General features: G+C 47.7%; 4 protein-coding genes across 4 annotated transcripts in view; all 4 read left to right on the top strand.

The window, feature by feature from the left end:
* Positions 1-69: 69 nt before the first annotated feature.
* Positions 70-3,816, top strand: LOC121591927 (protein ABHD1). Its single transcript, XM_041913024.1, has 4 exons — positions 70-174; positions 259-850; positions 1,369-1,505; positions 1,594-3,816. Exons 1-4 carry the CDS (start codon positions 70-72, stop codon positions 2,056-2,058), a joined length of 1,299 nt encoding a protein of 432 aa, XP_041768958.1. The 3' UTR covers positions 2,059-3,816.
* A 1,606-nt stretch (positions 3,817-5,422) lies between these two features.
* Positions 5,423-8,512, top strand: LOC121593604 (peroxisomal targeting signal 1 receptor). Its single transcript, XM_041916126.1, has 4 exons — positions 5,423-5,596; positions 5,927-6,345; positions 6,419-6,613; positions 6,681-8,512. The coding sequence occupies exons 2-4, from the start codon at positions 5,992-5,994 to the stop codon at positions 7,971-7,973; spliced, it is 1,842 nt and encodes a 613-aa protein (XP_041772060.1). The 5' UTR covers positions 5,423-5,596; positions 5,927-5,991; the 3' UTR covers positions 7,974-8,512.
* Positions 8,513-8,785: 273 nt separating this feature from the next.
* LOC121593733 (3-ketoacyl-CoA thiolase, mitochondrial) lies at positions 8,786-11,292 on the top strand. The gene is made up of 5 exons (XM_041916380.1): positions 8,786-9,022; positions 9,715-10,148; positions 10,219-10,524; positions 10,605-10,960; positions 11,030-11,292. The coding sequence occupies exons 1-5, from the start codon at positions 9,004-9,006 to the stop codon at positions 11,109-11,111; spliced, it is 1,197 nt and encodes a 398-aa protein (XP_041772314.1). The 5' UTR covers positions 8,786-9,003; the 3' UTR covers positions 11,112-11,292.
* Positions 11,293-13,059: 1,767 nt separating this feature from the next.
* Positions 13,060-15,241, top strand: part of LOC121594672 — a 67,273-nt gene continuing 65,091 nt past the window's right edge. Inside the window, exon 1 of the mRNA XM_041918216.1 lies at positions 13,060-13,432. The gene's annotated coding sequence lies outside the window, so the exon portion shown is untranslated. The remainder of the gene's footprint in view (positions 13,433-15,241) is intronic.

Raw genomic sequence — 15,241 nt, 5'->3', positions numbered from 1 at the left:
CTAGCTAGAAGGAAAAGAGGTAAAGGCATCAGAATATATCAGCACGACTGGAGTTTCGGTTGCCCAACAATGTTGTCCTTCCTGTACACTTACCTAACCAATCTGCCCCGATGGCATCTGGTGGCGATAGTCCTAGTAGGCTATCTCATCTACTACTTGATGGAAGTGGTCAAGGTATGTATAGTTGTTCAAGCACACCGTACTTCGAAACACCTTGCTATTGTAATTGTTATTCAAACACCGCCCTTCCTTCCTTAGCGCCCAATTCTTGCCGTCTCGAACGGACCGTTCAAGAAGTACCTGCGCAAACACATCCCCACGCTGGAGAACAAATTCTGGCCCACGTTCTGGTGCGTGGAAAGCCGCGCACAGACCGTGTTCGCTAGCATCATCCGCTCGAACATCATGCCGCTGGTCGAGTATAGGCGGGAAGTGTTCACCCTGAAGGATGGTGGCGAGGTAGCGCTCGACTGGCTAGAGACGGGTTGCGATCCCGAATCGCCGGTCATCATCATCCTGCCGGGGTTGACCGGAGAATCGCAGGCCGAGTACATCAAGTGCCTGGTAACGGCTGCCAACCGCATCGGCATCCGGACGGTCGTGTTCACCAACCGGGGGCTGGGCGGTGTCGCACTCAAGACGCCGCGCCTCTACTGTGCCTCCAACTGCGAGGATCTGTCCGAGGTGGTGAAGCACGTGAAGCAGTCGAACCCGCACGTCCGCATCGGTGCGACCGGCATCTCGATGGGTGGCCTAATACTCGGCAACTATCTGGCGCGCCACAGCGACGAGGCAAAATCGATCCTGACCGCGGCCAAAATTATCTCCGTACCGTGGGACGTACACAAAGGTAGGCGGGGCTTATCAATAATTTTGTACATCGCTTTGACATCGCGGGTCGCGGGGTGACAGTTGCAGATGACGTTGGCCCTCGGGGAGGGTGGTGTGGTTGATTTGAATTGTATCGATTTGTGCCGCTACATGGAGAAGGCGCTGGTTAGTCGTTTCACTGCCAACCCGGATGTGGCTCGATGTGAACAGTAACGAGCAAGGAAGCAAGATCCGGGAAAGCGAGGAAGAATGAAGCACAACATTGCGCTGTGATTAATTTTGACTAACCATTAATCTCAAGGGCGTCTGGGAGTTCGGGGTCTTATCAGTGCCAAATGTTGTGCCGACGGCTGAGCGATTTATCAGCGGCGTCATGTGCGGTTGGGTCCCACGTGTTGTAGCGGTGAGGCACGAACAGCTAAGCGAACGGGATTAACGTTCCAGAACGTTCCGCAAAAAGGTGGCAATTAAAACATTTTACTTTACTCTGTTATTAATATGAATTTACTTCTTTTTTTTCTTCCTTGCTCTTCGTAGGTTGTGCCAGCATTGAGCAACCGATACTGAACAATCTTCTTGGCCGGCATCTTGCCTCGAGCCTGTGCCGAACAGTGAGCAAGTACGACATACTGCGTGGCGAAGAGTTCGAATGGGACATGAACCAAGTGCTTCAGGTACGTTGTATCGGTGTATAACTTCACCATATTCGAATAGTTTTTTCCCCACAATTTACAACCCTGTTTTGCAATGTCCCACTCCCAGAGCAAAACGATCAAACAGTTCGACTCGGCGTTCACCTCGAAACACTTCGGCTACAAGGATGTGGACAGCTACTACACGGACGCCACGCTTCACAACAAACTACACCAGATCAAAGTGCCTTTGCTGTGTCTGAGTGCGGCGGACGATCCGTTCCAGCCGCTCGATGCGATCCCGATCAAGGCGGCAGCCGGCTCGTCCCACGTCGCCATCCTGATTACGGCGCGCGGCGGCCACATCGGCTTCCTGGAGGGATGGTGGCCCGCCAACAAGGACCAGTACATGGGGCGGCTCTTCAGCCAGTACTTCTCGGCCGCCCTGTTCGATCCGGACAATGAGTTTTACCGCACGGCACAGCTGATGATGGAGCACAACCTGACCGCGTCCACGTCCGTACCGGGCTCGCCGACGAACAAATCGGCCCTCGGTGCCGCCAGCGCGATAAGGAAAAAGTCCATCCCCTTTTAAAGTGGCAGAGTTGCTGCACTTACGGTGTGGTGTTGCATTGGGTGTTGCTGTGCTCCTGACACATCCGCTCGGCACTGGGCGGGTATGCCTTTCTCGCTAATGCCGTGCAGTTCCGATGCAAAACGGAAACGTCTCGTCTTTGCTTGTCGGCATTTCAGGCGAGCGTTACTTCTCGACCACTTCTACTGCTGCATAGCGTTGCGCACCGTGAACAGGCACTACGCAAACGAAAGCCGTAATGGTACGCTACTAGTTGCGCACAAACTTGCGATACGATTCGGGAGCTAAATCATCCAGACAAAAAAGGCCAGACCATGGCTTTTTTTAGTTTGTTTTCTCTGTAGGCACAGTTAATTAATACGTCCAGCCGAAGTTTCCGCTTTCAGAAAGCCGCTGGTGCTAATACGTAAGCTTGGCGACAAACCGGCCACCGGAACACAGTGTCGCAGCAATTGGCAAAGCATACATAAAACCGCATGTGATAGAGACGATGGGGCTAGCGCATACAATAATAAACAAATTAGAAAGCAGAATGCTGCGGCGGCGCTGCATGGTTATTGCCCTTAGCCCCCTCAGCTCTCGTTAACACTTTATCCCAAAATGTCATAAAAAAAACCCAAAAAATCTAGCGATAGGAAGCCCGTTCCCTCCCGCACAATTTAGGGGCGAGTTGAGCAGCAAATTAACGGATACATAATTGTAGGTAGAGAAAGGAAAAAAAACATTCGTAATTTTTCTCAGGACTCACATTTCAACAAACAGACCGATACACAAATACACACACATCCAGAAATTCACAGAAAACTCAATACCCTGGTTGACCAATGATTGTAAGGCTTTATCTCGAACAACGAATAACAAATTCCATAGTTGCTTGCTACTGTGGTGGTGATTACAAGCCGCTAAATCTGGTTTCGTTTTTTTTGTTCAATAGAAAGCAGAAAAAACCGCTAAAATGATGGGCATCGTGTATCTTAAATAAGTATCTCGAGAGAGAGAGAGAGAGAGAGAGAGAGAGAGAGAGAGAGAGAGAGAGAGAGAGAGAGAGAGAGAGAGAGAGAGAGAGAGAGAAAAAGATGCCCATTTCCGGTGGCAGAGGCTTTTAGAAGGATATTTGCCGGACCGAACGGAGCGTCGTGGGTGTGGTAGTGTCTTATACATATTTAAAACTTTCTGCAAATCTGCTTAGAATAGTGAATACCTGTGTAACAGAAGACTTATTTTAAATAAAGTTCGATTTCGAGTAGATTAGGTAGTAGAAGATGCGCGTTAAGGGTCGACTGAGGAGGATCACCCTTTTGTTACAGTTACAGCTGAAGTAAGTTGAGTTTCTGGTCCCTTGGTGGATTCGCTTACGTTGCATTCGCGTTGTGGCCACGTGTGTGCCGTTTGGCGAAGAGTGAGAAGAAAATCGTTACTAAATACAGCAGTATTGTTTGTTTGGGGCGATAGTTAAAAACTATCGGAAGGAAGGAGATAAGACTCGTTAGCAAAATAGAGAGAGGCAGAGATAGAGAGAGAGAGAGAGTTGTTAAAAATGACGTTGTTCTATAGATTGCATCAAATTATATTTGCGTAAGAAGAAAATGCATGCATTAAATTGAGATAATAATAAGTAGTAAAAAGCAAAGTAAAGTGCATGAAAACCAAGCAATCCAATTAATAAAACATTAAATGCTAGGACTATAAATAATAAGAATAAACAAGTGAAACAAGTAGGTAGCTCGAACATGGAATAAATCCCATTACAAAGGTAAGAAAAAAAGAACAGTTCTACAATAACACTAGTTTCCACATATCCATTGCTAACATTGATCTTTAACCTAGGACAAACGGACGAACCAGGATGTTAAGCGCGAATGATGAGAGAAGTTTCTGTTTTAATCGCTTTGGCACGGCATAGATTACGCTTACAACCCATAATTCCCATAAACGTTGGTGTGGGGAAATATGGTAATGTTACTCTATTGAAAGGGCAGTTAACGAGTAATTGAACGAATTTGTTCACGGAACAAAAGTGCTATGTTTCACACTACTATCAATTGTTGGGTTTGGTTTTGTTAAATTGTGTATATATAACAACAATCGTGCTTTGTTGCTGGCCCCCATTTTGAAACCCGCACTCTCTTGCTCGTTCTGATAGTTTTAGTATAACAAACGTTTCCAACCAACAACAACAACAACAACAACCGTGTTTCACATTTTTACTACCTATTTCAATTGTTACAAATACAAACATGTTAACACAGGATGAAAACTGTAACAAACAGAGAGCGATTTTTTCCCGGATTGAAATAAAGATTACACTGACTCTAGGAATTAGGCAATGGTGATTTATTTGGTGGTTTCTTTTGAATGAGTATTTTCTATGTAAGGGGATCCAAGGATCGGGAGGATCATGGATTCGAGGTGATCATGTACAACATCGGAAGCAGAACTGTGCCACATCACAAAATAATGCTACAATACCTTAGTTATTCTTGAAAAACTTTGGAAAATGGCTTAATAATGAGCAAAACATGTTTCAAACTTACCTGGTGTGTATTACTGCTGGCAATAGATGTAAGACAAATCTCCGTAAAATATTCTCCTCACTACTCTTACATCCTAAGCACGGGCTTCGATAAACGATTTGCAAGATCTCATCTCAACTCCAATTGCTTGACTTCGAGGTGATCATCGACAACATCGGAAGCAGAACTATACCATGTGATGAAGAGGAATTACCTGCTTCCGGGCGATTTAGACTCCTGCTCCACCAAGAAGGTCTTCGATAGTGATCCTCAGATCGGTACGAGGCGCGGTATAGCACAATGAGTTCCTTGGTTAGGCCACGTGAAGGACAATCAGTTGGATATCGCGAGTCAACATTGCCCTGCAGAAAGAGTTCGGCCATTATGGAATTTGCTGCAGTTTATTTTGGATGAAGCTTCTTGAGTTTCAAAACTGGTTAGAACACACGAAATGTGAGATGAATTGTACGAACGGAGATCCTGGCGGTGGTTCAAGGCAGGTTTGGTTCGATGTTTGTCCATGGCATATGGCGGAGCCCGATGAATCTGGAGCCTGCAGAGCTGTTTAACTTGTTGAAATCATGGCGGGAATTGTGATAATGTATGTACCAGATGCTCACTACAACATATTTGAACAAATGTTTTGTTGAAAATTATCTTAAATCATAAGAAACGTAGCGATTTTCAGCTATTTTTGTTCAAGTTAAGAAAGGAAAGCAACACAACATGACCGTTCAACATGAAGTACCGAAACCGTTCTGGTCACCCTGTCTCGCAAAGTCATTTGCAAGCGTTCAACTCGCCAGCGTAGATCAACAGCAACACACACACACACATACATTCACAAACAAAACTATTTTGTCAAAATAAAGCAGCAAAAAAAAAAAGAAAAAGGGCAGAGCAGCTTCGGAATACGTAAACAGTAAAATATCAATAGTGGCACGATATCAATAGCGGGTGTGATCTACCACCGGAAAGCAAGTCCGTGGCATATGGCCTTCAGCAACCCGGCCCTCGTCGCAAAGGTAATCACCACGGACAGGAAGTTTCGTACGCTAGCCTTCGAAGAGAGCCCCTCGGGTCGTGCAAGAAGCAGCAAGAAAACAACAGCCTCCAAAAAGGTGGCTGTGTTATCAGTTTATCAGTCATTTATTGGCCCCACACGGTGCACAAGTTCATGCACAAGTGGTCTGGTGCGATAGGTGCGAAATCCTTGCTGCATAACCGAACGACTCGATCCCGTGTTTGGTTGCGGCCTTATCCGCTTGTACTGATTCAGTAGCCTTGCATCAATGACGAGTGGTCAATCCTGGTAGCGAGCTTACGGTCTGCGATTAATCCTTCAAATTCCCCAGCGTATCTGCGAGCGAAGGTGGGTTTCCTATTGCCCTTCCGAGCTGTCCGGTGAAAACGTGCGAAGATGTCGTTCAAAGAGCTGGTAGAGCCGGAATGTGGCGGAGCGAATCCGCTGATGAACCTGGGCCGGCAGGTGCGGAAGGACGTGGCGCTGCAGGATGAAGGGTTGGCCGGCGGTCGAAGCTCCTTTGCCGGTGGCGACCGTGAGCTGGTGAACGAGTTCATGGGCCAGATCGCACCGGTACCGCAAACCTTCCGCATGAACGAGCTGCTTCAGGAGATGCGGGAAATCGATGCCCAAAACCACCGGCAGCAGCAGATCGTTGGTGCGGGCCGTTCGATCGAGTTTGCGCCCGGAGATGCCGCTTGGGCGGATCAGTTTCGAGGCGAAATGATGGTGGAAAGCAAACTGTCGAGCGTAAGTGTGTAGCGGCGCTAGGGTGGGGGTTTACGAACGACGCATCACAAACGCATTTCTTTACCGTTTGTAGGTTTGGTCGCAATCCAACATGGCACCGATTCAGACCAATACCGCACACCCGTTACAGCGCCCGGCCAACCAGGAGTTTCTCAATTCGTACGAAAGAAATCAAATGCCCTCGGTGCGAATGGCGGCCAATGAAATGATGTACCAGTCCATGGCGGGACAGCAAATGATGGGCAATCCAAACTTACAGCAGAGTCAGGTAAGTGTGTGCGTGGTGATGCAGCTTCCCGTTTGGTAGAAATTGACCAGCTTTACTCTCGTTACAGTTTGTGCGATTTATGAACAACGTCAGTACGGGGAACGTACTAATTAACGACGGCCAAGTGTCCAGCAGCGTGTGGGAGAACCGGTTCGATGAACTCGAGGCAAGCTCATCGAAGGGCAAGCAGGAGCAGCAAGAGCAAAAGGTGCAAGAGCAAGCACAGAAGCCGGAGGACGATTGGGCCAAGGCGTTCGAGGCGGAAAAGCAGGAGCAGGACGAAGCGTCCGACTCCTACAACAAGCAGTTCTGGGAGCGCCTGCAGGACGAGTGGCGTACGCTGGCGGAGGGCGAGGGCAAGCATCCGTGGCTGTCCGAGTTTAACGACTTTTACGATCCCTTCAAGGAGTACAAGTTCGACGAGGAAAATCCGATGGCGGACGTGGAGAATGCGTTCGAGAAGGGGAAAGCCTTCCTGGCGCAGGGTGACATCCCGAGCGCCGTCCTGTGCTTCGAGTCGGCCGTCAAGCAGGATCCCGAGAATCCGGAAATCTGGGAACAGCTCGGCTTTGCGCAGGCGGAAAACGAAAAGGACCCGAACGCGATTGCCGCGTTCAACAAGGCGCTTTCCTTCAATCCCAACAACATGCCCGTGCTGATGGCGCTGGCCATTTCGTACACGAACGAGGTGCTCCAAAACCAAGCGCTCCGGATGCTGATACGCTGGATGAAGTGCAATCCGAAGTACGAGCAGCTGGTGCCGCCGGAAATGCTGCAGGCGCAGGAGTCACCCGTGGCCAGCTCGTTCATGGGCGGGCCGAAGCTGCAGGACGTGCAGGAGCTGTTCATCAAGGCGGTGCAGCAGTCGCCAACGGAGATCGACGCGGACATACAGGAAGCGCTGGGCGTGCTGTTCAATCTGTCCTCCGAGTACGACAAGGCGGTCGACTGCTTCCAGGCCGTGCTGCAGGTACGGCCGGACAGCTCGAAAGCCTGGAACCGGCTCGGTGCTAGCTTAGCCAACGGTAATCGTTCGCTGGAAGCGGTCACCGCTTACCAGCGGGCGCTCGACATCCAGCCCGGGTTTATCCGCGCACGGTTCAACGTAGGCATTATTTGCGTCAATCTGAAGGCGTACAAGGAAGCGGCCGAGCATCTGCTGACGGCCCTGAACCTCCAGGCTACCTCGGCGACCCGGTCCGGGTTGAAGGTTAACTCAATGTCGCAGCAGATGTCGAGCGCGATCTGGACGCTGCTGCGCATGGTGCTGTCGCTGATGAGCCGGCAGGACCTGCATACTGCCATCGACAACCGCGACCTGGAGGTGCTGAACCGCGAGTTTCCAATGAGCAACGACTAACAATGGACGGGTAACTGCGGTCGCGGGTACCGATTACTGGGCGCGAAACGTAGTTTAGCGTAAAACGGTTGATATTTAGAGGTGCGCACCTTGGGCAGCTTGCGCCTGCTGGCCGGCTTGCGGGTGAAGGGGTTTAAGGGTGAAACTAGCATAAGGGCACAATTCGACGCAGGGATAGCGAACTTTGGGTAGCGAGCAAAAGCAAAAGCGTTTTTTTTAATTTGTGGTTTTTAAGGAGGGGTTTTCTTTGTTTTTTATTTTGTTTTGCGTTGTTCTAGCAGAATTTAGAAGACAAAAATCGAAAATGCAGCAAAAGTGTTAACCTCGTACAAACGTGAACATCGTAGGAAAGGGAAGGGGGATTTGTTATAAACGTACCTAAGCATAAAAAAGTGCATTCGAGAGAAAAAAGAGTATGGGAGTTAAAAATTACAAACGAGTGATAACACATACACGCTAAAGCGTCGACGGAATAATGTCGCAAACTATAACAACTAGATAAATATATAAAAAGCAGGTAAAATATCTGGTTGAGCAATGGGAAATGGTTCGTCCTTATAGAAAATTTACCATAAAAGGAAAGAAATTGCTTGAACTTCTCGTCACGCGCCTTCGAAGGAATATTTTCCAGCAATTTTTAAACCAGAGCCGTGAAACTAACTGTCCGTTTGAATGCACGTTCTTTCCAAGAACTGAGTCAGTAGGGGTAGACGATCGCAAAAGCAAGAAAGAGATGGGTGATGATAAACATCTGATTCATTGTACTGGCGAGAAAGAGAGCACTATAGTTCTCACTTCATTCCACAGTAGAAGCAGGCACAACCTCAGCCGTAAATAACAAAACCTGCCGTCGGTTCACTGTTGCTCACTTTTTGGCCGCAAGCTGCAGCAAGTTGTGTGTCCGTGGTGTTGTTAATTTGTTGATAGGAGTATCGATAACATTCTAGACAATTTTTAGTTTAGTGTATTTTGCGTAGAGTGTTGTTTTGTTATTGTAAAGTGTACTGTAACTCCAGCATCGTCTAACAAAATGGCAGCACTTACGAAGGGTAAGATCAGCACTCCATGAAGCCGTAGTCATTATAGTTGCTTAAAAAAGTATAAATACTTTGTACTTTGGCCCCAAAATTTGTTTTTAAAGTTGTGTAGTTGTGGTGTTACGCGATCAAGCACATAGTTCTGTTCTGCTTGGACTTTGATCTTCCGTATCATTCAGCATCAAATGGCCTGGTCATTGCCGGGTCAAAGTCCGAACTGATGACGTAGCGAAAGCAACAACTTTCTGTTGCCCTCTCTCCCATTGTAACAGCTCGTATGCCGGCATACCGATATGTTTTGAGTATTCCAACTCCTTTTTTACATTGCTACATTTTTATGTTTTCCCTAACCTTTTTCATCATTAAGCACATGACTCGTTCGGTGCCTGGCCGGTTTCTATAGCTCATTTATCACCGTCAAACAGTATCAAACAAGACGCGAATATGGCTACAAACAGGCCGGGTTGATAAGAGGAAATGGGCCAGCCATTTTCAAGTTCTTCCTCCCCCCCCACAAACGGTGTGATGCTGATAATCCTGATAGTGGGAAGGCTGCAACCCCGTTCTGCTTCCCGTTACACAGCCGGTTGTCTGTTGTCAGCAGCTTTTTACACTTTGTTTTGCACGCTTACCCATTTACACCGGCACACCGTTACTGATGCTTATCGCTCTCCTTCTATCTCTCCCCCTTGCTCTACCCTCAGGAGTTTTCATTGTGGCGGCCAAGCGTACCGCTTTCGGAACGTTCGGCGGAGTGTTCAAGAACACCAACGCAACGCAGCTGCAGACGGTTGCGGCCAAGGCGGCGTTGGATGCGGCCGGCCTTAAGCCCGATCAGGTCGATTCCGTCAACATTGGCCAGGTGCTGGTACTGTCCTCGACCGATGGTGCCTTCCTGCCGCGTCACGTCTCGCTCGGCTGTGGCATTCCGATCGAGCGACCGGCTCTCGGCGTGAACCGGCTGTGCGGTTCCGGCTTCCAGGCGGTGGTGAACGGAGCGCAGGACATCCTGGTCGGTGCTGCCCACGTTTCGCTTACGGGAGGAGTCGACAACATGTCCCAGACACCGTACACGCTGCGCAACAGTCGTTTCGGCATTCCGCTCGGCACTAGCCCGGCCCTGGAGGATGCCCTGTGGGTGAGTAAGAAGGCATGAGATGGGCGTAAAGTACGCAAATTTAACTTAACTTGTCTGTCTTTCATTCTAGACCGGCCTGACGGACTCGTACTGCAAGCTGCCGATGGCACTGACCGCCGAAAATCTGGCCGAAAAGCACAAGGTGCCGCGCGAAAAGGTGGACGAGTTTGCGTACCGGTCGCAGCAGCTCTGGAAGAAGGCGAACGACGAGGGAGTGTTCAAGACGGAAATCACCCCGTTCAAGCTGAAGGTGAAGGGCAAGGAGGTTGACTTTGCCGTCGATGAGCATCCGCGCCCCCAGACCACGCTCGAGGGACTGAACAAGTTGCCGTCCCTGTTCAAGAAGAATGGTTGCGTCACTGCCGGCACTGCTTCGGTGAGTGAGGGGCCGCCAGGAAGGGTGTCGACATTTTCTTATATTTTAAATCATGTGATCGTTTAATTCGCGTGTTTTAGGGTATCTGCGATGGTGCCGCGTCGGTGGTGGTCGCTTCGGAGGAAGCGCTCAAGAAGTACAACCTGACCCCGCTGGCACGATTGGTGGCGTACAGCACGGTGGGTGTGCCGCCGGAGATTATGGGCATCGGACCGGTGCCCGCGATCCAGAACGTGCTGAAGGTGGCCGGACTGAAGATGGACGATATTGATCTGTTCGAGATTAATGAAGCGTTCGGTGTGCAGACGCTGGCCTGCGCCGGCGAGCTCGGACTGGACATCAACAAGCTCAACCTGAACGGTGGTGCAATCGCGCTCGGCCATCCGCTCGGTGCGTCCGGATCGCGCATCACTGGCCACCTGGTGCATGAGCTGAAGTAAGTACAGGTTTGCAATTGATCGGTAAAATATTTTAATATTGACATAATATTTTATTTTCTGTACAGACGCAAGAACCTCAAGCGTGCCATCGGATCGGCCTGCATTGGAGGAGGACAGGGTATTGCGCTGCTGCTGGAGTCGGTCTAGAAGAGCAATTTTCTGCTGGCAATGTCCTGGCCCTGGCTAGGGCAATGGGAAACGTACCTCAAAGTTGTGTGTTTATTTTTCTACAAAACACAAATTGAAGAGATTGTGAACAGTGTTTTTTAGTGCTACTATATTAAGAATCTTCAATGAGTAAAAAGTGCATTTTTCTTTAAACATAAAACAGTGGATTAATTTTTTTATCAGGTTTTGGTTCACATCCTAAAGTAGAAATCGTGTAGAAGTATGATCGTGAATAATTCGTTTCATATCGTACGTTGGCGGAAGCACACATATGCTGCTCATGAATGCATAATTGCACCGAACACGCATTGGGCATGGCTGATAATTATTGCTTATTCGATAAGAACTTGCACAAGTTTCCGCTTTTGTACCCTCCATTAGCAACGATCGCAATTGAACCGTTGTATAGCATTTTTCTCCAAAACGTCGTTATTTTGCTACCACCAAAACGGTGATCTTGTTTGCTGTTCCACAAAAAACCGGATCGCTGCTCATCTGGCGGCTGGCCGTTTCCAGCCAGTCTGGTCGATCGGGATCATTAACCGGCGGTTTCGTGTCAGTCAACCAGGTGGATAAATTAGCGCACACGCATTAAAAGCAACGGCAGAAAAAAAACAACAGCAAGAAAACAATATTCAAAGAGACTCGGGGAAAGAAAACACTTTTGCTTTCGTTTGAAATTCTGATTTATCTCGTTGGCGATCGATGACGGGAGGGCTGCACACACGATCGTGCTCTCTTCGCAGCCGCCGCTTCTCTTTAGCCTGCTGATCAGTGCTCTCGGCAACGAAACGGTTCAGGCTCGGGAGAGTGCTCAGGAGTGGACTCTCTGCAACTCTTCTCAGGGGGAGCTTTTTGGTGCAGCTTTGCAGAAATTGTCTTGCAAGACAGTTCCCCCGAGAGGGAATGAAATGGTAAAAAAGAAACAGCATATTAAGTACGATTGAAAATATTTTTTTTCTCAAATGTAATACAGCTTAATGAGTTCAACATTAATTATTTCATTTTTATTTATTTATTTTAATTATTTGAGTTCAATTATATAATTAATTTTTTTTTTTGGGAAATCTATGTTATACAGTGGAGCGCCTTCTATCCGGGCTCATCGCGACTGGACCTCGCCCGGATACTCGAATAACACGGGTTCGAGTCAAAGTGAGTCAAAGCATATGTTTTATCACAAATTCCAGATTTTGTTGAAATTTATATTATGTTTTGGTAAAACCTTGTCTGTTTTTATAACTTTATATTTTTCAAATGATAATATTTGAAATGTACCATGAATTATAGCGGTTTTTTGCTTTGAATATATGCTATGATAACCATTATTTTAAATGTCCTCAACACGCATTATCATCTTTTTAATAAAATGTCATATCTCAACAGCACGGATAAATGGATAGCCGGATAAAAGGTACCCGAATAACCTTTTTTCTGCTTCACAGCATTGAGTCATGTACATGAAAGAGTTTTTGATTATTGGATTTCATAAACAGTTTGCAAAATTTTGAAGCAAAAAGTTGATTTGTGCGTTCACAACTTTCACAACAATTCCAGTCATAGAACAAATATTTGTTGTGAGTTTTTGTCATGATCAGTGAATATTTTGTATCTTTTTATGCGAAAAATTGTATTATAACTGTTTAGCAAATTCTATTAGTGATTAAACAACAGGTTGGAATGATCACACTCTCCATCGCACCCGCCAAACAACAACCGAGAGATCAACACTTTGCCACGTTCCGGGCACAAGAAACGTTAGTAAACCCCTCTACCCCTTAAGAGTGGGGCCAAACATCGGCACAACCGGCTCCGACCGCGATGTCTCGGGAGAGAGAGAGAGAGAGAGAGTGCCCAAGAAACGGAGAGCGTACCGACGACGGTGTGCAGTGCTTTTCGGGGTGCCAGTCTCGGTACAGGTACGGCGGCAGGATTGCGTACATCATTCGTGCCCACCATTTCGATCCGGCCCGGGACGGTTTGACGATCGTTCGGCCCTGTGCTATTGTTTCTGTGCCGCCAGTCGCTTCTTTTCCGTCGCTTCGAGCGCGTTGTTGTGCTGTTATCGCGCGTGTTTCGGTGTGTTACGGCCAATAAAGCCACTGTCGCGTGTCGATCGTACAGTCGAAGTGCGATATTTGTGTGCTGCTTTTTGTGCTGAGATTAATGCAGCAGTCCTGTGTGATTGTGCGATATTGTCATTCTGGTGGTAGCCAGCAAGGTTGTGTGATTTTGGGTTTAAGCAGCTTAAGCGCAGTGACCGCTCGTGCTCGCGCAATCCAACGCAGACGCAAGAGAAGGTATAAGTAGAAATGCATCGTTTGGGTAGTTGTGTTTTCCGGCGTAGTTTAGGCTAGGAAGGAGTGAGAAAAAACGTAAACGCATCTTTCGCACCCCTGCTTCGCGAAATGCGCCATGACGCCCGGGGCTCCATTTTCCGATCTTCTTCAACGATCTTTCATTTTGTGTGATCCGGTTTCGTTCCGCCATTGTGTACGGGAGAGAAGTAAAAAAAAGAGTACAAACGGTGTGTCGTTTCGTGTGTGTGTGTGTGTGTGTTGCTTTGTGTCCTGGTCCATGTGCTTCCCAGCCATAATGTTCTGTCGCCATTGCAAGGAAGCGTTCAGTAACCTCAAAAATCCTTCCCTTTAACCCTTCAATTAGTCCGCCGCATGGTCCCAATAAAAAAATGAGTTACAAGCAAATCATCATCAAAACGATCAAAGTGCAATTGGATGCAATACAATACAAAATAGATTACTATCGTTTAATAATTCGCTGCATTTTAAAAGGAAATGATGCATTTCTTAAAGTGTTATAATGAATTTGCCTAGAAGTAACAAAACAAAAACCCACCCACACCGAGGCCACATTTTGGGGTGTTACATTTCACACTGTTTCTTTAACGGGTTACGGGGAAATGCTTTACCACGGCTTAACGGAAAACGGAAATCGTGCGCGGACGTGCGTGCGTGCATGCTTGCGCGAGTGCGCCAGCCAGCGTTTCGAGCACGTGGAAAGCAACGGCAGGTCCGTTTTTCACCACTGCGTGTCCGTGAAATATTGACCGCGTGATGGATGCGTTCGTAGGAGGAAATGCAGTGCACCGGTTGGGAATTGGGAGGCTTCCTTTTCTTTCCGCTGCTTTCTTTCCCGTCTTTTCGTTTAATTGTTTGTGTACTGTGTACGAGTGAGTGCGTCTCTGCATGTGGGTGGTGTAGAGGAGGGCAAGCGAAAGCGAAAAGCAAATAATTGAAACCAATGGTATACGCACGGTGCAAGGAAAAACGCTGGTATGGTGGCCGTGAAGTGGTGTTGGTGGTGGTGGTGGCGTGCCAAAATCAATAGAAATAAAATCAAATTGAACTTATATCTGAAACATGAAACGAAAAGAGGGTGAAAAGAAAGGAAGGAAGAAGTGAAAAAAACAGTGAAAGAAGAAGACAAGTGACGATAAACAATGGCATTAGGAAAGTTTGTTTTGGTGGTGGAAAGAGCGGGGGGGGGGGGGGGGGGGGGGGGGGGGTGGTAAGATAAAAGAAAAATAGAAAACTAAACTAAAAAATCAATTACAACAAAGTATGAATCATAATGAAGCTAATCAAACAAATCGCAGCAACATTTTTCGGTAGCTCGGAAAAAAATGGACCAGTGCAACCGTCAGCAGCCAAAGTGAATCGAACGAAAATGGGGTAAAAAGCCCATCGAAGGGGATACAAAGTTGGGGAGTGAAACAAAAATGAGTGCAGCGTGAAATTATCTGTGTGCCGTTTTCGGACCATCAACCTAGCCCCACCGTTTACCGGCGCGATGCGCTCGGAATTGGATCGGTGGGTCAGCTTTTTCCCGTGCAGAAGAAACAAATATATAGCACGCGTTGAAACAAAACGTGCCGGAAGAACACGCTCCATGGCCACAGAACACACGTGTGGGGAGTAAGTGATGGCCTGAAAAAACAAAAAACCAATGCCCACAGTGAGAAAACAAGCCAGTATCGAAATAAATGCATTTATTAATGCCCATCTGCCTGAGGGAGCGCGCACTCCAACACACTCGCGTGCGTCCCGAATTCCGCTCCCGGGTGGGGTGTTTATCGGTGCGCCAGCCGG

This window comes from Anopheles merus, chromosome 2L (genome assembly GCF_017562075.2).
Source record: "Anopheles merus strain MAF chromosome 2L, AmerM5.1, whole genome shotgun sequence".
NCBI lineage: Eukaryota > Metazoa > Arthropoda > Insecta > Diptera > Culicidae > Anopheles > Anopheles merus.
This window is presented reverse-complemented; position numbering and strand designations above follow the sequence as displayed.

Coding starts and splice junctions, on each gene's coding strand:
- LOC121591927 (XM_041913024.1), top strand. CDS start 70: ATGTTGTCCTTCCTGTACACTTACCTAACCAATCTGCCCCGATGGCAT. Junction 851..1,368: donor ACCGTGGGACGTACACAAAG/GTAGGCGGGGCT, acceptor TGCTCTTCGTAG/GTTGTGCCAGCATTGAGCAA. Junction 1,506..1,593: donor ACATGAACCAAGTGCTTCAG/GTACGTTGTATC, acceptor TCCCACTCCCAG/AGCAAAACGATCAAACAGTT.
- LOC121593604 (XM_041916126.1), top strand. CDS start 5,992: ATGTCGTTCAAAGAGCTGGTAGAGCCGGAATGTGGCGGAGCGAATCCG. Junction 6,346..6,418: donor TGGAAAGCAAACTGTCGAGC/GTAAGTGTGTAG, acceptor TACCGTTTGTAG/GTTTGGTCGCAATCCAACAT. Junction 6,614..6,680: donor CAAACTTACAGCAGAGTCAG/GTAAGTGTGTGC, acceptor CTCTCGTTACAG/TTTGTGCGATTTATGAACAA.
- LOC121593733 (XM_041916380.1), top strand. Junction 10,149..10,218: donor CCCTGGAGGATGCCCTGTGG/GTGAGTAAGAAG, acceptor CTTTCATTCTAG/ACCGGCCTGACGGACTCGTA. Junction 10,961..11,029: donor CACCTGGTGCATGAGCTGAA/GTAAGTACAGGT, acceptor TTTTCTGTACAG/ACGCAAGAACCTCAAGCGTG.